Source organism: Lipomyces doorenjongii, assembly GCF_038497915.1.
Source record: "Lipomyces doorenjongii strain NRRL Y-27504 unplaced genomic scaffold V1508scaffold_33, whole genome shotgun sequence".
Classification (NCBI taxonomy): Eukaryota; Fungi; Ascomycota; class Lipomycetes; order Lipomycetales; family Lipomycetaceae; genus Lipomyces; species Lipomyces doorenjongii.
Genome location: NW_027118100.1, coordinates 54,630 through 79,787, shown reverse-complemented (window position 1 = coordinate 79,787; position 25,158 = coordinate 54,630). Strand labels below are relative to the sequence as shown.

Genomic DNA, 25,158 nt, shown 5'->3' with positions numbered 1-25,158 from the left:
AAAATTAAATCTAGGTCCTGCCCGGATTCGAACCGGGGTTAGCGGAATAATCATTTATCAGAATCCGCTGTGATAACCAGCTACACTACAGAACCTGACACACAGAGCCGTCTCCACGAAATTCTAAATAGTACACTTACGTATAACCCTAGCCCTGATTTTCTTTCAATTATGCTCCAATTATGTAAATATTGTTGTAAAAAACTGAAAATCAAAAATTAGATATATTCCATTAATCTAATATATTACGGCCAAATACTGATAATATAAATTTGATTTTGCTGTTGCACAGATGTAAATGTAGTGCGGTCCGTAACTGCATGATTTCGCGGGGTAAACCATTTAGGCGCCATCCAGTGGATCAGCTCTTTATTCAGCAACACTGCGTCCACTTTCCTGGCGCGAGGAGGAATTGGCATTGCCGTACAACTAAATCTATTACGTTTAAGTTGTACAGGAATTATGTCGAAAGATTTCAATCCAGAAAATTATATCTTGCTTGTAAGTACTGAAGGCTTGGAATGTGTCTCTGATTGTCGTCGGACTTACCTCTCACTGTAGGAGCAAGCCCTATTACGACTTCCACAGCAGCTGATGAGGCAGAATTTCAAGTCATCTCAGAAATACATTGAACGAGATGTGAACTATGTAAGTGGTGCTGCAAATGAGGCGCTAAATAGTTGCCTGGGAGGTACGGGGCCGGAGGAATCACTGCAGCAAGTGGACGCAATGATTGGACGACTTCAGGGACTAAAGCGCAAATTAGAAGTGCTTAGAGATGAAGAAAATGCACTTATGGCGAAGTCGAAGGCGAGGTTAAATTATTTACAGGAACTGTATAATATCAAGAGTGTGGATGATAAAGAATATGAACGGTGGAACCGTTTGAGACTGCATCGTCTGCTGGTTGACAATCTACTTCGAAATGGTTATTCTCAGAGTGCGACAGCGTTGATTGAAGCAAATGAAAATATCCGAGTGAGTATATCGTGGACATATTGTCCGACAATAGCTAACTGGAGCTTTGGTAATTAGGAACTTGTTGACATGGATATCTTGATGCAATGTAAGACAATTGAGGAGAGTCTACGAAACGGAAGCACGGCGGAGTGTCTATCTTGGTGCCAAGAAAATAAAAGTTATCTCAAAAAGGCTAAGGTATGACGTTGATATCATGTGTGTAGATGAGTACAATCGCTTAGCTAACTGCGATTATAGAACGGTTTGGAGTTTGACGTCAGACTGCAGCAGTATATTGAGTACGTACGGCAAGACCGATCGCTCGAAGCCATAACATATTCCCAGAAGTATTTGGTTCCCAATGCGGATACCAACCTAGACGCCATTCTTCGGTCATCGGCACTTCTAGTATTCCCGGCTTCAGATGACGAGGACAATCCCTATAAAGACTTGTACTCGCAGGAGCGCTGGAATGAGCTTGCAGACTCATTTGTAGCAACACATCACTCGCTCCATGGTCTATCCATGCCATCGCTACTACAGATCTCATTATCAGCAGGTCTATCCGCGTTGAAGACTCCATCTTGTAAGTCGGGTAATCATCCGATATCGTTTGTCAGTAACTACAACTCTTCACTGTGTCCTATCTGCTCACCGGAGCTGAACGAATTGTCTAAGCCGTTGCCTTATGCTCATCATGTGCGCAGTTCTGTAGAACCGGATCCAGTCATGTTGCCTAACGGTCGTATTTACGGAAGACATACACTAATTCAATTTTCCGAAGAGGCGGGCTTGCCCATAGGGAAAGTGAGAGACCCAACAACTGGAGATGAGTGGGACGAGTCTGTTATTCGGAGAGTCTTCCCCAGTTGAGAAGCTCGATATGCAATATATTTTGGTAAATTATGTTTACTTGTTCTACTTGTTAGCAATTCGGGCGTTGTGTGTTCTGGCAAAATCTGCAGTGTGAGTATTTGTCTTATGATGTTTAATTGGATTGTCTTCGATATAACGTACATCCTGCAATACATTGTATGCAATTACTCATCGTCATCACTCTCTGAGGTATCAACTCGCTTTCGTTTTGCTCTTTTGTAATTCTTTGCGTTCTGTCCCTGCGTCCGCTTTCGGTTGGCAGGTGCATTGTCCTTCTTGTTAGGATCGACTTTCTGAAATATGTAAGTCCGCGCGTCTCGCTCTTGTGATTTCTTGGTCGTGTCACCCATTCCCGACGTTTTCCTATGCTTGTATCCTTCGTAATACTCCCAGACAAACTTTCCGCTACGAACGGTCTCGAAGCCCGATTCTTTTGCCAAGTCTTTCACGTTCCAAAGTGAATACGGTAGCCCGTCAAACAATGTCACTACTACTGTTCCCGAGGTCTTTAGAATAGATGTGACGGATTTGAAAAAACCGTCAAGAAGTTCTAATAAAATATTAAAATATAGTGCATACTGAGTCGGGGTGTTTAAATACCTTGATTTTTCAAAATATTGCGGTCTTGATCAGTAATACCGCTTCCAGTATGTGGAAAATTGAAGACGCAGCAGTCAAATTTTCGCTTTCGGAGGTATTTTGTTTTTGTAAGAGCTGTCGCGTCGACCTTGAATAAAACCTTTACCTTCTTGGGTTCGTCACTGTGTCTGTCGGTCACAGCATCGGCCTGACCGGGATTTTGGCAGGCATCGTCATGGTAGAAAGACTCATCGTCCTCATCTTCGCTCTTTTCACTATCGCAATTGACCGGCTTCTCTGGCGCTTTGTATTCTTCCAAAAACTTCAGTATTTGCTCAGCGGTATCAGGATATTTCTTGTGCAGATCATCTCGTGAGTCGAATGCAGTCGTGGTAATCCGGTCCGGGGTAAATGAATGCGGAGGTAGAAGTAGAGCTTTCGTGAACGAGAAGTCGCCTGATAACCAATCATTAGTCTTTGCATGAAGTGACATGCTTATAACCATTTTCATATACCTTCACCGACGAGTAGTATATCGTCGGTGTCTTTGTAAAATTTTATTAATTTATTCGAGTACGAGGGGCCATTGGCGCCGGCTTTGTAGCTATTGCCTTTACCCTTCGATGCAATGTTTGGTAGAGGTCTACCCCTTTGATTTGACATTTTCTGTAATTTCGGTTTCATATTCTCGGACCGTTAATGGTATGCTTTAGACACGCTGTGTATGTGCTGGAGCGGTTGGCTGGGATCGTGCTGATAATTTTTGTTCAGTTGTCATGCCACCTTTGAATTTAAATCTGCCCAGATATATGTAACTATTAAATTACTTAATATTTTACTAGTTGTAACTATTACTCTTATAATGCTAATGGCAGTCTTAATTGTTTCTATTTGACATATTTACTTTAAATATTAGTTACATTATTGCTCGAATTACAATTATCTAACGTTGCACGATCCAGTTGTAGGTGACAAACTAGACACATTATGAAACCCGTCCCCTGCAATACAAATGTACATCGCATTAGGGGGAGCACAAATGAGCGTTCAATTTAGAAGCAATTGAGACTATGGTATAAGTTAATGGGAACCAATAAAAACCCCATCTATTTTACACAAAGCAGACTAGTATACATAATGCCGCTTCTCCTACAAATATCATTCGAATCGTTCCAAAACTATTGACTCTTCTCATTTTTCAAATACTGCTCATCGACCGGTAACCGCCTGTTCAATGCCATATGGACTCTAGTCGGATTTTTCCTTTCCTCCGAGTTAAATTTATTTTTGATCTGACGCCTGCTTCTGCCCCTAAACATTTGAGTTATTAATCCAAAATCTGTACCCCACATCGACAGTGCGTCATAAAACTTCATGGTCTCCGCAACGTTCCATCTTTCGACTCGTTCTCGACGCGACCAAGACGCACTATTTACTCGTCTCTTATACTCGTCTGCAGTTTCAATATCCTCGGGCCGAGCCTCGGCTCGGGCATCCCGCTCATGACGGTCAACTTGTAGTGATTCCTCATCGACAATAATCTTGCCACCAACCACACGCAGCTTGGGCCCATCAACCGCAGTCTCACTACACCAGAGTCAGACAATGCAAATATACCGAAACGAAATAAACATACCCGATACCACTTTCTAACATTTTAGCGGCGTTCTCTTTCCGCTCTCTTTCTTCATCCTCTTCGAGTTTCAAACGCAATTGTCGCTCATCCTCACTCTCAGGTACAGCATTCCGCTTCCGTTCCTTCTCTGCTTGTCTATATTTTTGAAGCTTGTCGTATACGGTACTTTTTCGGCCAATATGTATATCCCGGCACAATTCCGCCATTGTAATCTTCTCGGCATCGATGACTCTTTGTTCGCTGTCTTCAGGCGATAAAGACCGTTCCCGTCGTCCCCGTTGCATTTGCTGCCCCGGGGGAGGCGACGGCGTGGCTGATAATACTCGCGCACTATCGACTCCATTGCTTATGGTGTCACTGAAAGGTGTCGACGGAGCTGATTGTTCTGCTGGTTGCGGAGTTTGTTCCCCAGCAGAATCAACTTGCGAAGGTTGTGACGTCGGCGGATGGATAGCGACCGGCGCAGGCGCTCTGAAACGCGGTATCCGTGCGATCGGAGTAGGTCCTGGAGGTACCATGTTGACGGATTTTCGAAAGAAAGCAAGAAAGTCTGTGTATATCGGTTCGAAATCTTGAAATGTGCAGCAGCCGTCATTAGATATGATCGCTATGAGCCTGTGACATCGGCGTGCGGCGGTTTTTTTTTTTTGGCCGCCACGCCTTCGTGCCGGCTTGGATTCCACGAGATCACTGTTGGGATATATTTCAACATTTACTACGGTCACTCACGAATAATCGTTCCGCCGCAATTTAAAGCCGAGACACGTATTATTATAAACAATACTTTCCGGAGAAGTTACACAGCGCCCGCAGATCTAGAATCTGTGTAGACGACGACCTTAAAGCCAATGTTGCGCTCCTCGAGATCAGTGCTAACGGCTTCCCGGGCAGCTAGACGATTCGCTACACAGAAGCTGTCTATGCCACAGGCTCCGAATCCAGCAACTGTATGTAAATACAGGTTGCCAGTGGTACAAATTGCCATACGCAGAGGCTATAAGTACGATGGGATCATTGTGTCGCGGAAGGTAATGGCAGGTTAGCGCGATTGGTTTGATGAAGATTGGCCTGGAGACTCACGTTAACCTAGGATATAAAATAACGTCTGCGATGCTTTTGGCAGCCATTATAGTCACAGTCAGTGCCGTATTTATTCCACAAGCTATAACAGCGGTCGAAGGCGAGAAGATCGACGAGTCACCTGCGGATTGGCCGTCATCCTGGCGGAAACAACACCGGATTCTTTTATATTCAGAAAAAAATGGCAGCAAAACTGACAAAGTTCTGAAGGGATATAAATCGCTTCTTGTGGAAATATTGAAGACGGAAGGCATTGACGTCGATGAGAACAACGTATTCGATATTCCGCCGATGAAATTCCCTGGAAAGAGCGATCAGTGGATTTCGGCAGTGGCCCATCTATTTACTAGATGTGCCGACAATTTGATGGTATTAAACCAGAGCACTAAGGCGGTTGATCTTTACAAAAAGAGTCTGGCTATATACAGCGGGCTGGACAAGCACGTGTCGCGAGCATATACAGGCATTGCACAGATATATACGGATAAGGGAGACCTGACTGTAGCTGAGAAATACCGGAAACTGGCCGTGATTGCAGCATGTGAAAAGCATACTCTGGCAAAGTTCGGCGTCCAGGATGGAGAGTATGGCTTAAGGATGGTCGATGATCTTGCAGTGGCCAAGATAGACTCAGACCCTACCGACACATTCGTCGACGCTGCGACCGAGTTGGGTCTGATATATGTGCAAAATCACGAGTGTGCCAAAGCGTTTAGAATATTTCTGTCGCTGGTGCGATTAATAGCCGAAAAGAGAGAGTCCTTTCTGTCACACAAGGAGAAGTATCCTCACTATACTCCACAACTAGCAGACGAGGCAAGGTTGAAGTATTACATATCGGAAACATTATGGTCGCTAGGATTATCCCACGAGGCACTAGAATGGACAGAGATGGCCTACGACGAGGCTGTCATGTACTACATGAGGGACAACTCGTCTGTGGAGGTAGCCAGGACAGCCATGCAAAACCTGGCGAAGATATACAAGGTATGATTGAATTCAGACCGGATTAATGTGCATAATTAGTATCTAACGCTGAGTAGCATTTTGGCCGCGAGGAGGATGCGAAAGAAGCCGCGTTAAAGGCATCCAGAATTAATCTGGATCCAGCGAAGAACGAATTTCACTGGGTCATTGGCCACAGACTATGATAGCTGAAAGTGAAATAAATTATATTGGAAGTCTATTCAATACTTTCAAGATCGATGCTATATGAATATATATGTACAAGTAATACAGAATATGGCAACCAACACGCCAAGAATTCAAATACATTACCGCTATTTATACAACGCCATAGTCGAACTAAATTCACTACCAAGTGGCCCGCTTCACACCGGGAAGTTCTCCGTTCTGTGCTGCCATCCTAAATTGATGCTGGTAGACGTTAGAATACCTGCGCAGGCGAATCGGCTAGCTCAATACTCACCCTTGACATTTTGAACTCGCTCAAAACAGCACGACCTTTGCCACTCACAACACATCGGCTCTTTGTCTGATTCATTCTCGTGTAATTTGGCATTACCGCCAGTTTGAGTTGGGCTTGGATACGCGCCCGCACGGGAACGGTCATGTTGTAGACAATGTGCTTCAACGCTCTTCTCTCGGCCTCAGCCTCAGCAGCCATATGCCGCTTGAAGTTATCTCGCATAATCATGGTGTTTATAAAACATCCCGGGGTTGGAATTTTCGTGGCCATGGCGGCTATCAGTAGCCGAGCTGTGAAGATGGTGATGTTCTCCGGGGGGATTAATTGATTGTCCACAGTGCTAGAAGGTACCGAGAAAATGTCGCCCGACTTGACTTGAATGGCACTGTCACGTGCTATCATTCCTCACCTCACGGCACGCCATGCGTAGAAAGTGGAATGTTCCGAAACTCGTTGTTTCAGTGCCATCACTATCATGGGGTGCAATACACGAGAACCGATCCCATCGTGCGGCGCAAGTGGCGGCGGGCACCTACTGTAACCATACGCATGCAGCACCTAAGGGGAGGCCTGTTGTTAACGCTTCGCGCGGGCGACGCCAGAATAATAGCCTCAGGCGTTCTATTCCAGTGTTCGTGTTGCTCAATTCGCTTAGTTTTCTTTGTTTTCCACAAACGCACAAGCCGCGTCTACACGCTCTTCGCCATTCCCTCGCTCACGTCCGCAAGTTCCTGATTGCGTTGCAGCCGAAGTCGTTGTCTACTTGTCATCGTCCGGCTAATTCAGTTGGGTTTTCATTTGTTGGAAGATCTCGCCATTATCGACTAAGGGCCATGGACAAGCCTTTTGACTGGCCCAAATACCTCGTGGCGGTCCACGACTTCAATAGAAGAACTGTCGATGAACTCACTCTCAGAAAAGGTGATCGCATCGAAGTTCTCGAAACCGACGACGGCTTCAGCGATGGTTGGTACATGGTATGTTAACAAGGCGTCCATAGCAATGTCGTTCCACACTTAAAGATACTAACCACACTCTGTAGGGCCGAAATCTTGTCACAAACCGCACTGGATTATTCCCGTATGTATACACTGCCGTTATATCTGCGTCAGAATACGCAAGCCCGCAAGTTAGCCAAGAGCAGGCAGGTTCAACTCCACCTTCCTCAGATGAAGATGGCATGGTGTCCGAAAAACACGCGTCGATATACGAAGCATTCAATGATATTGAGCATGCGCTCTCCGGTTTGGGTCCACCATCGGTGAGTAGCCATGAGGCGTCCACGTCGAACGTACTGTCGTGGACATCTCTAGATGTTTCCCAGTATTTGGCTCAAGAAGGCTTCGAACAAGAAGTCTGTGCCAAGTTTGTGGAACACAAGATCACAGGCAAGATCTTGCTAGAGCTCGAACTACCACTGTTAAAAGAGTTGGATATAACAAGTTTTGGAACTCGGTTCGAGCTGAATAAGGTTATCGAAAAGTAGGTGTTTGTTTTGCCCGTTGATTCCTCTGCTAAACATTTAAAGGTTACGGAAGGCTGCGGAATCTGCCGCACGGTCAAGTCCAAGAGCGACTTCTTACGGGCAAGCTAATCGACAAAAGCATCAATCTGTACAGCCCTTAGATCCTGATAACAGATCGAGGCTTTCAGTTCGAGTTCCTGCGCACACTCGACAGCGATCCCGTTCCTTGGACATTCCACAGGAGAATCGCCACAAGTCTGGCATGCCATCATTTGATCGAAACTGGCAGCTCCCTCAGTCTCCCAAATTGACACAGTCTCCTCCACAACTCACGATGTCTCCTTTGGGGCCTGTTCAGGATCTGGATCCTGGAGCGGCAGAACCACCACTGCATATCAGTTACGGAAGTGAAGACGGCACTCAGTACGTGATTGCGGATATGCCAGACACTCAAGAAGGATTTCAGTCGCCAATTTTGGATAACAACGCGGCAACGAAGACACAAAAGCAGACTGCGTCGACCAGTACGCTAGATTCGCAACGCTCTTATGTTGACGAATCGAAATTGAGGACCAATTCCCAGTACCAGTCCATGAATAAGAGTATTGATGCGCCGACATTGGAAGAGTCTGTGCTCCAGGATCATCGAAATTCCAGCACAACATCTGCAATTACCGATAATGCCTATGACTCGCCGATTTCCAGTGCCTACACTAGTCCGACCGTTGCGCAGTCGGAATTTCCTCCAGGGCAGTCGCTGATGGCGGCACACAAGGTAGTATCACATATTTCATCAGATCTTTCTGGAACGGAGCAGGATAAGCTTGATTCATTTAAGTTGAAGGGTCGCACGGCTGACCGCGCTGGTCAAGGACAGACGTCTCCCAAGAGAACAATTACTGAGCCACTAAATGGAACGTCGGCGGCTCAGTTCTTTGGACAATCCGACACTATAACTGTTACGGACACCAACACGCCACGGTCGGTCTCAGCTACAACATTTATACCTAAGAAACTGACGAAGCAAAATACCTCTGCGTTCACTGAAGGAAGACAAAAGATTACCCCGGATCAGTCTGCAGCTAGTGGGGAGTACTCGGGGTGGATGTCTAAGCGCGGTGGAAGTGGAGTTGGAGCATGGAAGACTCGATTTTTTGTTCTTCATGGAACGAGATTATCTTATTTTGCATCAAGTGCCGATCAAAAAGAGAAAGGACTTATTGATATCACGGCACACCGAGTTGTGCCAATCAAAGCTAATGAAGACAAATTGGTTGCACTCTATGCCGCATCTACCGGATCTGGTCGGTACTGTTTCAAGCTAGTGCCGCCAGCCCCAGGGTCTCGAAAGGGTGTGACGTTCACGGCTCCCAGAGTGCATTATTTTGCTATCGATAGCCGAGATGATATGCGTGGATGGATGAATGCTTTGATGAAGGCGACGATTGATCGCGACGATAGTGGTACGTTTAATCTATTATTGCTGTTCACTGTCACATCTCTAATGATTTTAGTACCCGTCATATCATCATGTACAACCCCAACCGTGTCCCTTACCAAAGCCCGGGAATTGAACGCACTGGCGATGGAAGCTCGAGCTGAGGAACTGCGAATGAGTCTGACGGGAGCTAGCAGCGAATCAAGCTCAACCGTCTCGACTCCGGAACTTTCAGTTTCAAAGGAGTCTGACAATAGTGAACATGTTGACTCTGCTTTTAACTTTGAGAATATGAAGCAGTTGTCACTTGCGGAGAACAAGACCTTGAGTTAGGTATATGTGCTTGGATCATCTATACAATTGCGTTTCAAATTAGGATTGTATCACTAGAGGTTTTTTAGCTCCTTGTTCGAATTATAAGATGGTTGTGATATTTAATACTTCATGTTCAGCTTTGGATTGGAATTAGGATTGGGATAGGTTGTAATATTAATTTAGTCTGTGGCCGTCTAATAGCTCTGTTTGAACAATCGTAGCATATATGTCTTAAAAGGTGTTGGTCTGGAATTTCAATATGTTTGCGGACTTTCTGTCCTTCATATTGACCGTACGTATGATCAGTGATCCTACCATAAATACATATGCCAGAGTACAATGGACTGTTCAACAAATAAACTAGTCTATTTTAACTATACGTTAACGTCCTTATCCGGCTCGCCTGATGCTGGCGTAATTGCGGCTGGCTTGTTTCGAATATTATCGATCTTCATGATCTCCACCAACACAGCATCCGTAGCATATTCCGCTAACTCCGCACTTTGAGCGTACAAAAATTGCCAATCGCCCGTCATTGTCGTCGCTTTGATCAAATGATGGAAATTCGTGGTCCAGTTAGACTTGTCCGGATCATCATACTGTCTCTGTAGATCCACTAATTTCAGCCAGCACTTGCGCACCTTATCTAGTTCTCCCACGCCAGAGTAGACAGTGATCAGGATTCGATACGTCACGATACTAGGCGCTATTTTAGCGGCGGCCATACCTTGCAGCACCGCATCGACAATGTCGACTCTATTCCACACGGTAGATAGCTTTGCTATTACGGTGTTGAATGCTGCAACGTGGAACTGATACTTCAAAGCCTGGTCGTAGAGGAGCTGTATCAATTCGTATAACTTGTCCACCGTCTCAGCAGTAGCGATTGGATATACCTCGAAAAAGTTCTCGATACAGCGGACCATGAACGCGTGGTACTGGCTATTTCCAGACACTGGTGATGCGTTGTATTCCTTGACCAGCTCAAGAATAGCCGTGTAATCCATCCGTGCCGCCGCGGCATTGCTGAAAAACTTGGAAACTGAACTCGCGGGCAACGCTATGCCCTTGCTAAGCGCCTCCCGGAAGTATTCGGTCGCCAGGGCCATGTTGAATGGAGACATTATCATGTACTTATAAAATAGCACCTCCATTGCTTCCATGTGAATTTTGCCACTGCTATTGCCTCCTATCTCCCCGTGTTCAATTTTTGACTTAAATTCCTGCCAAATCTCCAATGCTCCCTCAGGATTTCCTAGTATGCTTCTTGCATAAACCATAGAAACGTAAACTCGAGCGAGAGAGTCGTGGCAATTTTGCCGATACTCCTCCAGCAACATCTCGCAAACTTGTAGTTTCTTTTGGCGTACATCAGCCGCCGATTGGCCTGGACCATGATTCACTTGAGCATTAACGTACACTTCTATCATCGCCGCATATGGAAGACCGCCTTTTAGATCTGCCGGCCTCTTTTCTACTAGCCAGTTCCATAAAACAATCGCATTCCGTTGCATATCCATCTCGTCAAACATTGTCAGTATCCGACCATATATGGTACTGTTGTCATCTTGGTGTGGTACAAGGCCCGCCTTCATATCTTCCACCAATTCATTAAGCAATATCGAAAAGTCCCGAAAATCCTTATTCCTTGCCCTGCGATTTCCTCGATCTAGTGACTTTTTTTGTGTCACGCGCTTCGAAGATCGTATCGACTGCTGGAGCGCATGCACAAGATTGTAAATATCCTTGTACTCTAATACATTCACTTCTTTTAGATCCCTGTATAATGGCCACACCGCTTGTAAATTATTCACTCGTGCTTCTTGTCGAAATGCATCCAACTGTCCAAAGTAATTAGTATCTCACTGCACGCACACTCGCACGCAATTACACGGCACGAAATACCTTTGCTCTGTACTTTTTCTCCGATATTTCCCCCATACCTGGCGTTTTGTGAATGGGAACTCTTTTCGGTGTCGCCGCATGCTTTCGTTCCGTTATATTCATCTTCTTACTCCTTTGTTCACTATAGATATGTGCAGTCGTGTAGAACGTCCGCGCTCGACGCAGTATCACCGCTGAAATTGCCTGGCGCTCACACCACGCTATACGAGCGATACGTTGTGATATTATGGATGTAGCCATGTTTTTGTGATCCTGGTTATTTATCGCATCTGGTGAGAATTTACTGCGGGATATATAGTGCGATCGAACGCCGCATCGATTCTGCGGGTCTTGTATATACCCTGGCAAATTTTTTGCGCGCGGCTCAGGAGTCATGACTTTATGCAGGTACAATACATTCGACAGTCAGAAACGCACTCTACAACGTCAATTCAAATTATTGCAACGACATACGAATCAAAATGACAGACGACCAGACGTCGCAGTCTGCCCAGTTAGGTACAGTAGAACCTAAAGGTTTGACACCTGGCCCAACAAGCAACAAGCGCAAACGCGCAGACTATCGGCAATCTCAGCAACAAAAGCGACAAGAATTGAAAACAGTCGTATTTGAAGGGAATGATGACTCTCAAGACAAGATAAAGCTTCCGAAGGTATTGAACATAGAGCTGCGTATCTGGATTAAATGAGGTCGTTAATGGAGCTGTAAAGAAAAAGTACTATAGACAACGAGCGCATTCGAATCCATTCTCGGATCACTTGCTAGAATAGTACGTCTCCATCATGTATCCGCTGGAAGTAGGAGGTACCTTACTAAATTATTGTATAGTCCTATCGGTCCGAGTCATATGGACTGGCACAAGCTCTACCCAGCTCTGATTCCACCAGAAGCAGAAACATCAATCGATGGGGCCAAGCAAGTTGAGATCGTAGACATTGGCTGCGGTTTCGGTGGATTACTAGTCTCGCTATCTACAGAATTCCCTGACAAACTGATCTTGGGAATGGAGATAAGGGTGCAGGTCAGTCATTATGTCGAAGACCGAATCATTGCCTTGAGGCAGCAACACGCACCGGAAGGGAAATATAACAATATTGCCGTCCTGCGCGCAAATGCCATGAAATTCTTGCCTAATTTTTTTAAGAAGGGACAAGTATGTCGAGGTCTATTAGTCTTAGTGTAATATTGTTGTTGCACGACAAACTGATATGGCTGTAGTTGTCGAAGATGTTCTTTTGCTTCCCAGATCCGCATTTCAAGATTCGCAAACACAAAGCTCGTATTGTGACGTAAGATCTGATTACAAAAAGTGTATTCATATCCAGGTCACTAACTTGCTCATAGGTCGACACTTGCATCCGAGTACGCGTATCTGCTCCGCCCAGGTGGTATAATATACACTATCACCGACGTTCATGACCTACATCAATGGATGGTCAGGCATTTGGAAGCTCATGCCCTCTTTAGACGTCTCCCAAAAGCATGGGAGGATGAAGATCCTTGTGTCAAAATCATGCTGAAAGATACAGAGGAAGGAAAGAAAGTCGAGCGGAATAACGGAGATAAATGGGTCGCTTGCTTCGTTCGTCTAGATCATCCAGAGTAGAAAAATTCACATTAGGGTGGAGGTATATTCGTAATATACAGAAAATATCATCAATTATAGCGACCATAAACGCCAGTTATCTACTCTTAGCTACTCTTAGCTACTCTTAGCTACTCTTAGCTACTCTTAGCTACTCTTAGCTACTCTTAGCTACTCTTAGCTACTCATCACTATCATATCTAATTCATATAATTCGATTTGATTTAGGCTAGTCATATTTTTCCTGTACGTTTCCAATTTCTTCACGTTCGGGCAAGTGGTCGGACTAGTCGATAATGGATGCAGCCGAAACTTGTGACTTTGCAATGCCAAGTTCAATAAGACGTGAGCGTTATACTTACCTGCCGCCTCCAGGCCCCTAAATTTCGAAACATCTGATCTATAAATTTTCTGCACCGTAATATCCTCGTTGAGGACGTTCAAATGCAGAGTACAAGCTATGTATAATGCATTTCTAGTATCCAGAGCACCGAACACCACTACGTAGCCGTCTGCAACCGCGTTCAAGGATCTAATCGCAAACTCATCAAAATTGATGCTATTCTTTTGGCTAAGTTTCAACTCATTGCTGTCTTTCTTGGGGAATATGAAGTGTCGAGTGTAATTATCTGCGACAAAGTAATCTAATTCGACCACCGAAATACTTGGCCGTTGGGCGCATTCGGTACTCTGGAATTCTATCTCAGATTCAGGAATTGGATGCCAATGCTGCTCTCGTCCACCCCTTGCGTTGACAGTTTTGACGGCAGGAGTCTTCTTCCGGCGATATATGAATACTCGGGAATTCAAGGACAATGCGATAATCCCGAATTTGTCCAATAAGTCGAAACTCACGTAACAGTGCCCATGATCAAGTTCTCCAGTTCCAGCGCACACGACGAATCGCTCCAATGAACTGCATCTGAATTCAATTGATTCGCGATCATACTGTACCGTGCGACAACTGACGACACGATCCCCATCGGGGCCACGACTCCAGGCAAATGAGGACGATGATTTAACCGGTGATATCTCCTCGCCTCGAAGAATGACTTGGATCATAGAATTATCCGATAACGACCATGCGGAAAATGCTGTGAGAACGGGAAATGCCGCGCAAGCGCCTACGCCGATGTATACTTGTCTTGGTGGAGTATCGTAGTCAATCGTCCCGGAGGATCGGTTTAGTTTCCAAAAGTATGCCAAGCCGGAAGTCGTTGTCGTATTGGTTTCAAATTCACAAGGATCGTCCATGGTGCTCGAGAAGAGCGATTCATCAGCTGAATACTTCGTTTTGGGGACAAACAAAGAAATAAGATAGAAAGGGTAGGTTCCTGAACACCCCAGCACCACATGATCCACAAGCTGCCGTCGAGGATCAATCTCACCGAGGGTAACAGCTTTCAACTTAGGATCTGGTCTCCGCGATACACCAGGTATACCGGGCTTTCGACGGTTCTGGTTAATAGACTGCACCGGTGGGTCATCTCGCTGCTGCCGTTCGCGATATTTGTACCGTGCATCATAAAGGGAACGACTTGTCAAGTAGTTCATCGAAATTGAGTGGTATTATTCTTCGTAATGCCATCAGTGGCGTGCGACTAAAAAATGGATGGCATATCGCGTGTAAAACCAAACAAACCGCTTTGATCGCGCGAAGCGCGTTGGCAGGCCGATGACTAAGAGCAATACTCGTCGGTCCCTACTATTCGCAATAACAACTAATACTGCGAAATCTCGGTACCAGGCAAGCAGGATTAGCTCCGACTAATGATCCCAAATCTGGCTCCACTAGTCCTAATATCGCCTAGTGTGATATTGCTAAACTAGATCTCGTTAGCGTCTATATCTTGTTTTCGGCGCTTTGCTCAGAGGTTTCTTGGACAACCTACCTCAGCAGTCAGAAAGGCTCGAATAAACTCGACGTCGTGATTTGAGCTCTCTGTTCTATACCCTTTACCGCAACTTGGTTACCGTGCAATAGGCAGACGTATCTGAATATTAAAAATGGCCAGCGGGTAAGCGACAATTTAAATTCGGGACTTTTGATGTGACTGCAAAAGCGGACGATAAGATAGCAGCGATATTGTGGTGAAGATGAGGAAGAGGGTGATGAGTAACTGAGCAATCGTCGAAACGACAAATGACCAGCTAAGAAAACTGCGAGTTAGTATTATGACACGATTTGGGAAGATAGGTTCGGTTACTTGAATATTGTATATGGCACGGGAATGAGTTGGAAGCTGATAGCAGATGAAAATTAAGATAGAACGAATAATTGTTAACAGATCAATTTAGTGCTGCAGTTGTCTACATATTGTTGGTTGTTGTCGGTCTTTCCCTGGCTACTTGGTTCTTGACTCCTAAGGGTGACAATCAGACGTATGTTTGATAATTACTTGTGCGAGTCGAAATTTGAGCTAACGTATTGGATAGTGTCTGGAGGAGTAGTATTATCTTGACCTTGGCTATGTGTTATCTTATGTAGGTATAACTTTGAGTTGACAGTGTTGGAATGATGCTAACTGATAGGCTAGGTGGGCCATTACCTACTTGAGTATGAGCCGGTTACTGAAACATATCTCAGTCGACCACTGCCTGAAGTATACTAACATTATGCAGGCCAACTTCACCCTCTTATTCAGCCCATGCGTAGCGATCTCCGCCCCGAGTTCGCTGAGGGCTACGGCATGGAGTAAAGTACGGCGGAAGCTGTTACGACAGAAGTGTGTTGAAGCATTTTTATTGTCATTTTAGGATTGTTTTATATATTTATAATGATTCAATGCTAGTATCGTCTTTTGGTTTTTCTTCGGTTCGTTGGGTGTAGTTTTTTTGGTTTCAATTCTTTGGGTTGGTAGAGAAAATAGCTTAGCTGAGTATGGCGCATGTTGCTATGATAAATAATTTTTATGTCGTCAATATAGAATACATCTCTACTGATTACTTTGAATAGGTAATTAGCTGCACCTGGGACATCGATTGTTGCTGAGTAGTCTCTCGCATATTTTCCACATAGTTAGTAAGGAATGGCCGCAGTATTGTGTTTTAGGAGCATCGACTGCTATACTACTCATACATAATATTGACTGCGAAGTGGCAACGATGACTATCATGTAATGCTTGTAGGATTTGCAAAACACAAATGACATATATCGCTCGTTACCTAATCGTCCAAGCATATGATGATATATATCTGCCTCCAACTGGTACATCGAGATCATGTTTGCAGACCCTGATGAGGTATGAATCAGCTGTCCTTTTCGTCTATGGCCACCGTTATATCTTTGTAAAGCAGCTCCACCATAAATATACCTAGATACTGTCCCTCCTTAGCTGCGTTGCTAAGGCACCAATTATCTACCCTCCAGCTATTTTAGGGTAACCAGTAAGTAAATGGCAGGACCACACACATTGGCTACTGCGATAGCCTAGCATTAAGACGGATGTAAACGCGACTGAAAAATTGCTGACATGCATTGCCGTCACTGTTAGCAAACAGAATATTGCAGTTGGTCGAAACGTTCACTCATGCTTTGCCAGTATATTCTAGATAAGCCAAATTTAGTTATGAAGTTGGCGTTGATATATTTGCTGATGCATGTCGCACGAGGAGAAGGAAGGGTCCGGATCACCACGTTTCAGACAGGCAGACTGCGCACTGTAGAGCTACACACACCGAGAGAGAAGAAATTAACACGAAATGCCTGTATATAATTTCTACTTGAGTAAAATCAGTTGAATGGCACCAGCAGCTGTTATAGCATCGTCACTGGGCTATCCGTCAGAACAGGCAGAGAGAGTGAGTGAGTCTGTCATGACTTAAAATGTGAAGCAGACGACTATTTTGGCAGCCCGAGGATGACAACTCGGAATACAGAAAGTTTAACGTGGCACGTGCGCTGCCGGAAATAGTAAAATGTAAACAGGCTCGGCGCGCCAACCGCCGAACGAAATTTGCTTGCATTCCTGGCCGACCAAACGGGTCCTAGTCTGCTCGCAGGGTATACCGACCCACACCGCTTCTGCAGCTCCACGGCCTGCGGCGCTTGCTTGGATAGAATTTAGGTCCTCTAGTAGTGCGGTTCCGCTCGTTCTTCGCCGATGGCCAAACAGACATGCAAAGTAACTACACATAACCTACCAGCAACCAGCCTGACATCTATACCCTGATCCACCATTTAGCACCGGTCGGCTCTTCATGGTCCTGGTGTCCATTCCCGAACCCGAAAGTAGACAACAAACAAGCTGATCCGCAGATTCAAGTTGCTCGTTGTCCAGTCTCGGTCGTTCTGCTCCAATCCGATTCCACTCTCACGAGAATACACCAGACTGCCGCCACTTTGATCTGCATTGTCATTATTGAGTCTGTCCGGAGTTGGCGTTGGGAACTTCGCAGACAGCGTTGACTGTAAGTTCACCCCGCTGAGAAAGATTTTGCTTGTTTTGTAACCCCGCTAACAATCCACCGTTCAGTCAACAAGACGCTCAGTTCTACGACTGAGGTCCTAGCCTGTGGTCTCCACAGAGTTGTCCTCGTTGTCCCCTGGAGAATCATTCTCGATCTCAAGGGCATGAGCGAGCGACGTGGGGGAAGCTCTAACGACCAACCTGAAACACAATGTCTCGAAAACGCGAAACAAGGGCAATGCTGGAGCGCATAAGTGTATTGGAAAAAAAGGCTTCTCTTTTGCATGCCGAAAACATTGCTGCGAATGAAACCAACCGAGAGCTGTTCAAGGTGTGTGTGTTGAGAGTTGAGAGTTGCAATGTTAAGCGAAGAAATTGGAGCTAACAAAGAGCATTCTCAGCGCATACAGGATCTCAATTCGTGCTTAATTGCTTCAGAGAGTTTGGTTGAGCGGCTGTTGATCGCGACGGAAGAGAATGATGAGACAGAGGACAACCAAGACGATTTTTGTGACTTTGATCCTCGAGAATCTCGACCCAATGTTTTACAAGCCAATGGTGGCAACGTCGCAGGGCCAAATGCTGGCAAAAGGTCTAGTAGCATAGGGAGTATTAGTAGTCGCTTCAATCGGTTTGAAATCCTGCTTGATGAGTTCTGTTCCGAGTTTGAAAAGTCAGACGATGATTCTTCTGATGGCACCTATCGGCGTGCGAAGTGTAGTCCGCAGTTTTCTATTCAACTTGACTCTAAACGGCAATCCAGACGTGTTCGACAAACCAACAAAGCAAGAACACTCAGTCCAGTCAATGTATTGCGAGATATTGGGCAAGATAGGTCATCGCCCCAACCTATTCATCGCAAGTCCTCGTCGAACATACTGTCGCCAACCATTCGGTCGCCGACTTGTCTGAAACTGTCGTTGGGGAGCGCGCTGGGACAGGAAGTTGCCTTCCCAAGTCCCGCGTCTAGTAAATCGCGACCGACTCGTTTGCGTCTTGTGCGCGCCAGGTTTCAACTAGACCAACGCCTTTTACCGCTGGCGCCTTCTTCTCCTAGCGCTCCATCCCTTAAATCACCGACTGAATATTATCATCGGTGCTCCGTCTCCTCTTGTGAAACCCCAGTTACACCTGTCTGCCTCACTCACCACCGTCGAAAATCGTCCCAGTCTTCGTTCCCGGCGGAACAGATTTCCGAAAAAGAACTCCATCGTCAGTCACCAATCTGTAGTACTGAAGAGACGCTGGTGGAAAAGGCATCACGATCTATAGCCACGCTCAAGGAATCTGTTCCCGCAACTACGCCTATCCTTCCTTCTCGATCGTCTTCACCACTGCAGTCACAATCGCAACTACAGAAGTACAAATTCACCTCAGACGAAGACTTCTACCTATCACCACCACCTCACCTACAACAGTATGCTACCTCCCCAACCACTACGACCACTATAGCCTCGCACAGCATAAACGATGAATTCTCACACTGCCATCAACAACCGATTTTGCGCAGTCGGAAGTCGATCCCAAATCTGAATCGGAAAATGTCGACGCTTTCGCTATTGACCGGGACTCGTCTGAGCCCGACACCGGCAAGCGCGACAAGCGCATTGGACACCGATGCGGACATTAGTGCTATTTGTTCTTCGCCTTCTGGGCGGGGAAAGACCATGTCTGACGCACTGAAAGATACGATAAAGAGGTATGAGATTCCTGAGCACGTACTGCACGAACAGAGTGAAGCAGATACACATACGCACTTTGAATCATTGCCAGTATCGCAAGAGCCGGATGAGCAAAGTCCGTCCGAAGATCTTGCGCACCCTTCATCTGAATCGTCAGATATGCAGCCTAACCAGTTAGCTGGCAACAAAGGACTTATTCGCTCTATATCGGCTCGCCTTTGGAGTGCACTTTGGGGAGTTTCGGAAACAGCAAACATTGAACAGAGTGACAATACTAGTCCTACACTTGTGTGTGTTGAGAATCCTGAGACTCCAGCTAGTGACCCTAGCAATACTGCGTCACGGGCTCATCGCATCTTATCAGAAAGTTGCCCGACACTCTGTGAAGGTGACGACCAGTCAACCAAGTTTAAGACTGACGAGATGTCTGAAGAGTCAGCCACCAACCAACGGTCCACATATGATGATGATGTGACAACATCACCGAATCGTACAAACAGGACGAAATCGTCCGAGTCAACTAGAATGACCGAATATGTCGAGTGTCAGTCACCCACGAAACGAGCCTCATGGGTGTTCTCGTGCTCAATTCCCACGACATCATCTATGGATGCAGAGAATTTAACGTCCGTTACAAGTAGATTAAGTCTGACCTGGTTGAATATCTTCAAGAAGAAGTCGACATCTGACGACTACGTCTCGTTCCCGACATTCTCCACGTCCCAAAGCGTCAGAGGTTTTCGCAGCATGACGAACTTAGACCGCGCTCAAGCCGACTCACAGAACTCGTGGCCCTGCTTCAGCGGCAACGCAACGACAATCGTCGGTGGAGGCGACAGCAACAGAAACTCAATCATCGATGGGCTAGGCACCTACAACGCAAGTTTACGCGGTATGCAGAACGGCGATAACAGAATGTCGCGAAAGTGTGGGGAGGCCGCGTATTGCACGCCAGTAGACGAAGTCCTTCTCCACGACGCGCTTAGTCAGCAGATTTTCGGCTGAGCAAACACATAATCTAATATCTATGGCGTAATAATTAATAATATCATATGCATGGGATCGGTGCGTAACGTTTGTTTTGCGTGCTGGTCTTCCGCTCTTTTTCGTTTTTGTCTTCTTTGCTTTCGGTACAGTTGGCTAAGGTTTTCATTTCAGGGTACCAACATTCAATTTTCATTCTACATTTTAAAATTCTATGGCATGTCGTAGCATTAAAAGATTTGTACCCAACTTTGTATGGACTTGTTATTATTGCTTCCCTTCTTGTATATGTATGCATACGGTGTCTTTTGTTTTCTTTTCGTTTCACAGTACCACGTCCTTACTTTCATTCTATATATTGTAATTCTATGGCATTGCATTGTATTAAAAGCATTTGTATCCAACATTGTATGGACTTTCTATATTGCTTCGTTCCTTGACATAAATATATATAAGGAATTAATCTATTCTACCCTATCATCGGCATATCCAAACGCGTTATTCTCAAAAACAAATAAATTCTAGATGCACATCCACTATCGTACGATCTCCAAGCAACACATAGTGGCTTCCGACTCCCAATTGTTACTTTTCATCACGATCTATGTCATCCATATTTGCGTAATAGTTCGCGCTTTGCTCGAAATTCCGCCTCGGTCCTGAAACAGGCATGACTTTACTCGCAATCGCCTCGTCGTAGGTCGGTAATGAGTCGGCTGGTGGAGGGGGCGATGGCCTGGAGAGCCTGTGTGTGCCGTTCTCGCTCGTGATTGCATCTGATTGTGGCATTGATGTGGTGTTCTTGGCGGCTGAGCCAATTTTGTAAGGGTTCGGGACTGCGGCTTGTTGACGTGCGTCTTTGATAGCATGGAGGAGTGGTTCTGGGGGTGAGATTCCCGAGTATACATTGACATCGAAAGCGAGCGCCACAGTCTATTTCGTCAGCATCTCTTTATAACTCCAAAATTCAATATAAAATCAGACACAACGTAACAACGACTTACATCAGAATCGCCAGTGGGGCCATGGGATATGACCATGAAGATCTCCATCGAGTAGCCTCTGGAGATATTGCAAGTCTTGAAAGTCGGAGGCACCGAATTTGGTAAGAACGCGCTCGGCCACTTATTTCTGTCAAACTCCGCCTCGTACACGTTTGGCGCAGGGTTAGTCATTGTTCCCATCGGCAGCTTCATATTCTGTAAATTGACGACCGTGAGCGCGAACGCAACGTCTTTGTTGTGTTCTTGTGCTGCCACGAGCGTATGCGAGACTAGATTGATTTGGAGGCTGTGGAGGTAAATCGGCGTTGTGCATTGCTCGTCGGAGCGAATGAATAAGCGGAGCGGGATTTGTTCTGTTGGCACGACAATTGGGGGATCTGGCATTCGCGCTTCGACGTAGAACTCTGGACCGGCTTGCCTGAGAAACGACACACTTCGAGAAGTACTTGTCAGTGACGAGAAAAATCCCTTCTTCTTCTTCTGTGGCTGCACTGAACCACTAATACGTCCACTGATAGGTGTGTAATTGAATCTGTGTCGGCGACGCACGAAAAACTGCTGACCCGTAGTTACTGGACGAGGTGGCTCAAAAGGGAGAAAAATAAAAGGATTATATTGCCGCATATTAATCTTATAGAAAGCCGCCCTCTTCACCGTGACTTTAAAAAAATACTTAATCGTAGCTTCGTCCATATCCGATAATGACGGCGGAAGAGTAGTAGTGATATGCTGCCGCGGATCTTTGCTAAAATCAACGCCTTCAGAAAAGGAGAATTTTGATATGAAGCTGGATGATTGCAGGCATCTGTTGTTGATCGGGATCCGGAATTGAAAAGGGTAATAGTATTGGCCTGGGGCGAGAGTGAAACCATCTTTGCCTGTGCCCTTGGAGTCGAGGTTGCGGACATCCTCTGGCGGGAACAGGATCTGTGTCACGTACAATAACTTGCAAGAATTAGCTCGTCAGTGTGCATGAGCAATTCATAATGTAGATACCTTATGTGACTCGCTGACGGTCTTCTTAGAACTCGGCTTATCGCGACCTTTCCGATGCTTGGGAACAACCAGTGTCGACTTCGACACAGCTGATCAGGGAGCGTTAACCTTCCACATAACGGAGTTCCTTCCACACATTACGTACCTTCCATTTTGATCTGGATATGCGCTAAAGTCTCCTCAGACGACAAATAGAGACGTACGTTTCCCTTGACAACATCCAGGCAAGTGAACGTGTCTCCATGCCTGCGATCCACTATAGTGACATCATCGTCAGCACCCAGCATGCAAAAACTATAACAAACATTCATACACTCAATGGCAACTACGTTTGGCATCTTGAGTTATTGCTACTGTTGCGAATCCCGGAATAAGTCGAGACCTGTACAAGACGGTGCCTTGCGAGCTGTTGACAATCGTTCGCCGGGGAGGTCGCGAAGTATATGCCTTCGATGCGTTTTAGACGGGTACCAGCCACAGCCACCTTGCGCTGTGCGGCTTTGGTGACGCGTCTTCTGTCATCCATTTACACATTTCTCGAATTTGTTCGGCCACAGAACCACATACGCAGCAATCTACAGTTATTTACCACATTGAGGTGGTGTGAGTCCGCAACCGAGCACGTTGGAATGGAGGCGAGCGGCTGCAAAATACGTCTTCCCTGATTCAGGTGCATCTGCCAGTCAACCTGTGCAGTTACTAGTAGTTTTGCTCCTGCTACACGAACTATCCGACCGTAATCGAGCACTAAGCAGATCGGCAGATGGCGACCTACTCTCGAGTAAATTCGCAGCTCTTATTGCTTCATGGAGGAAATTGCTGACTGCTTGCAGTCCGTCAAGTCCTCATGCGATCGCACTTATGTACGAATACATAGACAAGCGTAGTTAGTAGCAAAACGGGAATTGAATTGAACTCGACCAACCATGGTTGTAGAGGTCTCCAAAATTTCATATTCTGCAATAAATTCCGATGGATTGCAAATCTGGAGGCGAAAATGCGAATCCCGGTTTAGAAGTAGTGCTAGTCATTACAATATTTACTTGAGAATACACATTCTACTCAAACAAACCATAAAAACAACAAAACCAAATGCTTTTTTTAGTCCTTGTTTCTCTTGGAAACCTTCTTTCCTGTACCTCGAGTCTTCTTGTCACCTGTAAACCACCGTTAGTTTACCATTGGACATCGAACGCAAATGCTCTGCCACTTACGGTTCTTTCTCTGCTTTCTCTGCTGTCTGCTGGGCTTCTCAACCTTAGTGGCCTGACCAATTCTGACGAGACGGTACGCAGGCTCAAATTTCTTCAAATCATCAATGCTATCGTAGATCAACGCGAAACCGGTGGACTTGCCACCACCGAATTGGGTGCGGAAACCGAAAACGGAGACAGAATCCTTTTCAGTCTTGTATAGGGTCGCAAGTCTGTCTCGGATCTCGTCCTTAGAGACATTAGCCCGACTGGGGTGTAGAACGTCGACGACCATCTGGCGACGGGCGAGGAGCGCGTTTCTGAGAAACCTGATTCACTGCATCAGCATATCATCCTAATTCATCACCAGATTTCCACCTCTTTTAACAATTTATTGCTATCAAAGTTGAAGTTGAGTCTTACTTTCTCGTGCGGATAGTAACCGAGTCGCTCTATATAACAATAAGTTAGCACATGCTCAATCACAACAGCTGTTCACTATAAGAATATCCATTCAAATATCCACCAAATTATTTCCCTAGTCCTTCCATTTGATTTAATTGAACGCACCATATTGTCAATGTATATTTGTTGAACGAAAGAGCGAGTGCTGTCGATGCCGAGCTGACTATACACAATTGGTATGTTTGAAGCTCTTCCCTTAACTTTGGACTGGCGGACGTTGGTCGTGTGTGGGCCACTCATGGAATGTGGAATGTGACTGCTTCTTCACTCGAAAACGATAGTGTGTTGGTAGGGTTCATTTTTGCCCTAATTGCACCGCCGCAAAATAATGTGGCTGTGCACCGCCTAACCCATTGAGTTTTTACGACTATGGAAAGCGACTGCCTTCTACACTAGGCAAGGAAGCCGGTTTGTACTGGTCAGCCCGGTGCTAGCGACGCCTTGTCGACAAGACGTCAAGAGGGGAGTCTGTGACAACCTGAGATTCTCTTTAAACACATGCGAGTTCAGGCGAGTAGCGTGCGTTGAGACGTGCCTCCCTGCCATCTGGCAGATCTAGGCATTTTGCTCGTCCGGGATGAAATTAGGGGTGTGGTGTCCTCTAATAAAAGGGTGTATTTTTGACATTATAATTGATATTAAAACTTAGAAACAATATTATATGTACGACATGTGATTTTATTGTGGTCCCATGTGCGTAGCAAGGAATACATGCATATTAAGGTAGTACTACGTACACTTTCGCGGAGCTTTACCTTACTATAATATGTTTCGTGCATCATCATGCGGATTTCAACCTGTACTCGGGAATGAAATACTTATATCATAATATTATGCACTGGCTGCACAATTGGCTACGTATTCGACGTTCTGAGATCCGAGTATTGTCCGAACGAGCACGAAGTGCTTGCTTCCGCCGGACGATCGGAACGAGAACAAACGCCGTATTCGGCAAGACTGCTCTATGACCGAAAGGCTGCAACTGCCAGCACAGGCCTTTAATGGCAACCATAGTTCGGGAAGTGCGATAGGGACGAAATTACTATTTAAGTAGGAGTCCCTGAGTCAAGGCAGATTCGAATGACATCGCGCTAAAGCCGTACCGGTACGAGAAAATTCGCAGGACTCTCGCACCTGAATCCACACAGCTAAGAC

The 25,158-nt window shown here is 45.7% G+C and overlaps 13 protein-coding genes and 1 non-coding gene across 14 annotated transcripts; 6 read left to right on the top strand and 8 right to left on the bottom strand.

The window, feature by feature from the left end:
* Positions 1-12: 12 nt before the first annotated feature.
* On the bottom strand, positions 13-95 carry V1508DRAFT_t59. The gene has a single exon. It is a non-coding gene; the product is annotated as a tRNA-Gln (tRNA).
* A 172-nt stretch (positions 96-267) lies between these two features.
* On the top strand, positions 268-1,997 carry V1508DRAFT_419567 (CTLH/CRA C-terminal to lish motif domain-containing protein). The gene is made up of 4 exons (XM_066940620.1): positions 268-501; positions 562-978; positions 1,036-1,158; positions 1,219-1,997. The coding sequence occupies exons 1-4, from the start codon at positions 463-465 to the stop codon at positions 1,831-1,833; spliced, it is 1,194 nt and encodes a 397-aa protein (XP_066795123.1). The 5' UTR covers positions 268-462; the 3' UTR covers positions 1,834-1,997.
* Positions 1,934-3,192, bottom strand: V1508DRAFT_419565 (uncharacterized protein). The gene is made up of 3 exons (XM_066940619.1): positions 2,931-3,192; positions 2,437-2,871; positions 1,934-2,386 (listed from the first exon to the last, which is right to left on the bottom strand). The coding sequence occupies exons 1-3, from the start codon at positions 3,097-3,099 to the stop codon at positions 2,001-2,003; spliced, it is 990 nt and encodes a 329-aa protein (XP_066795122.1). The 5' UTR covers positions 3,100-3,192; the 3' UTR covers positions 1,934-2,000.
* A 2-nt stretch (positions 3,193-3,194) lies between these two features.
* Positions 3,195-4,700, bottom strand: V1508DRAFT_419561 (uncharacterized protein). The gene is made up of 2 exons (XM_066940618.1): positions 4,052-4,700; positions 3,195-4,002 (listed from the first exon to the last, which is right to left on the bottom strand). Exons 1-2 carry the CDS (start codon positions 4,567-4,569, stop codon positions 3,594-3,596), a joined length of 927 nt encoding a protein of 308 aa, XP_066795121.1. The 5' UTR covers positions 4,570-4,700; the 3' UTR covers positions 3,195-3,593.
* Positions 4,701-5,161: 461 nt separating this feature from the next.
* V1508DRAFT_433258 (uncharacterized protein) lies at positions 5,162-6,282 on the top strand (the record flags this gene model as incomplete). The annotated part of the gene is made up of 2 exons (XM_066941974.1): positions 5,162-6,118; positions 6,175-6,282. The coding sequence occupies 2 exons, from the start codon at positions 5,162-5,164 to the stop codon at positions 6,280-6,282; spliced, it is 1,065 nt and encodes a 354-aa protein (XP_066795120.1).
* On the bottom strand, positions 6,183-6,894 carry V1508DRAFT_387933 (mitochondrial 37S ribosomal protein uS14m). Its single transcript, XM_066937856.1, has 2 exons — positions 6,561-6,894; positions 6,183-6,508 (listed from the first exon to the last, which is right to left on the bottom strand). The coding sequence occupies exons 1-2, from the start codon at positions 6,828-6,830 to the stop codon at positions 6,446-6,448; spliced, it is 333 nt and encodes a 110-aa protein (XP_066795119.1). The 5' UTR covers positions 6,831-6,894; the 3' UTR covers positions 6,183-6,445.
* A 285-nt stretch (positions 6,895-7,179) lies between these two features.
* Positions 7,180-9,999, top strand: V1508DRAFT_387930 (uncharacterized protein). Its single transcript, XM_066937855.1, has 4 exons — positions 7,180-7,537; positions 7,603-8,042; positions 8,089-9,488; positions 9,540-9,999. Exons 1-4 carry the CDS (start codon positions 7,394-7,396, stop codon positions 9,794-9,796), a joined length of 2,241 nt encoding a protein of 746 aa, XP_066795118.1. The 5' UTR covers positions 7,180-7,393; the 3' UTR covers positions 9,797-9,999.
* V1508DRAFT_419556 (uncharacterized protein) lies at positions 9,939-12,005 on the bottom strand. The gene is made up of 2 exons (XM_066940617.1): positions 11,684-12,005; positions 9,939-11,619 (listed from the first exon to the last, which is right to left on the bottom strand). Exons 1-2 carry the CDS (start codon positions 11,921-11,923, stop codon positions 10,153-10,155), a joined length of 1,707 nt encoding a protein of 568 aa, XP_066795117.1. The 5' UTR covers positions 11,924-12,005; the 3' UTR covers positions 9,939-10,152.
* Positions 12,006-12,050: 45 nt separating this feature from the next.
* On the top strand, positions 12,051-13,456 carry V1508DRAFT_419552 (putative methyltransferase-domain-containing protein). The gene is made up of 5 exons (XM_066940616.1): positions 12,051-12,336; positions 12,395-12,453; positions 12,513-12,837; positions 12,903-12,973; positions 13,029-13,456. The coding sequence occupies exons 1-5, from the start codon at positions 12,145-12,147 to the stop codon at positions 13,288-13,290; spliced, it is 909 nt and encodes a 302-aa protein (XP_066795116.1). The 5' UTR covers positions 12,051-12,144; the 3' UTR covers positions 13,291-13,456.
* V1508DRAFT_419551 (uncharacterized protein) lies at positions 13,367-15,074 on the bottom strand. The gene has a single exon (XM_066940615.1). It carries the CDS (start codon positions 14,821-14,823, stop codon positions 13,447-13,449), a length of 1,377 nt encoding a protein of 458 aa, XP_066795115.1. The 5' UTR covers positions 14,824-15,074; the 3' UTR covers positions 13,367-13,446.
* A 41-nt stretch (positions 15,075-15,115) lies between these two features.
* V1508DRAFT_166707 (ATP synthase subunit H-domain-containing protein) lies at positions 15,116-16,099 on the top strand. Its single transcript, XM_066936089.1, has 5 exons — positions 15,116-15,287; positions 15,568-15,651; positions 15,706-15,753; positions 15,807-15,826; positions 15,892-16,099. The coding sequence occupies exons 1-5, from the start codon at positions 15,277-15,279 to the stop codon at positions 15,966-15,968; spliced, it is 240 nt and encodes a 79-aa protein (XP_066795114.1). The 5' UTR covers positions 15,116-15,276; the 3' UTR covers positions 15,969-16,099.
* A 1,517-nt stretch (positions 16,100-17,616) lies between these two features.
* On the top strand, positions 17,617-20,424 carry V1508DRAFT_166615 (uncharacterized protein). The gene is made up of 3 exons (XM_066936088.1): positions 17,617-17,680; positions 17,746-18,010; positions 18,081-20,424. Exons 2-3 carry the CDS (start codon positions 17,891-17,893, stop codon positions 20,364-20,366), a joined length of 2,406 nt encoding a protein of 801 aa, XP_066795113.1. The 5' UTR covers positions 17,617-17,680; positions 17,746-17,890; the 3' UTR covers positions 20,367-20,424.
* A 192-nt stretch (positions 20,425-20,616) lies between these two features.
* On the bottom strand, positions 20,617-22,873 carry V1508DRAFT_419545 (uncharacterized protein). Its single transcript, XM_066940614.1, has 5 exons — positions 22,659-22,873; positions 22,491-22,601; positions 22,346-22,434; positions 21,350-22,294; positions 20,617-21,278 (listed from the first exon to the last, which is right to left on the bottom strand). Exons 1-5 carry the CDS (start codon positions 22,681-22,683, stop codon positions 20,931-20,933), a joined length of 1,518 nt encoding a protein of 505 aa, XP_066795112.1. The 5' UTR covers positions 22,684-22,873; the 3' UTR covers positions 20,617-20,930.
* Positions 22,874-23,446: 573 nt separating this feature from the next.
* V1508DRAFT_398176 (40S ribosomal protein eS24) lies at positions 23,447-23,833 on the bottom strand (the record flags this gene model as incomplete). Its single annotated transcript, XM_066938196.1, has 2 exons — positions 23,447-23,502; positions 23,560-23,833. The coding sequence occupies 2 exons, from the start codon at positions 23,831-23,833 to the stop codon at positions 23,447-23,449; spliced, it is 330 nt and encodes a 109-aa protein (XP_066795111.1).
* Positions 23,834-25,158: the final 1,325 nt, after the last annotated feature.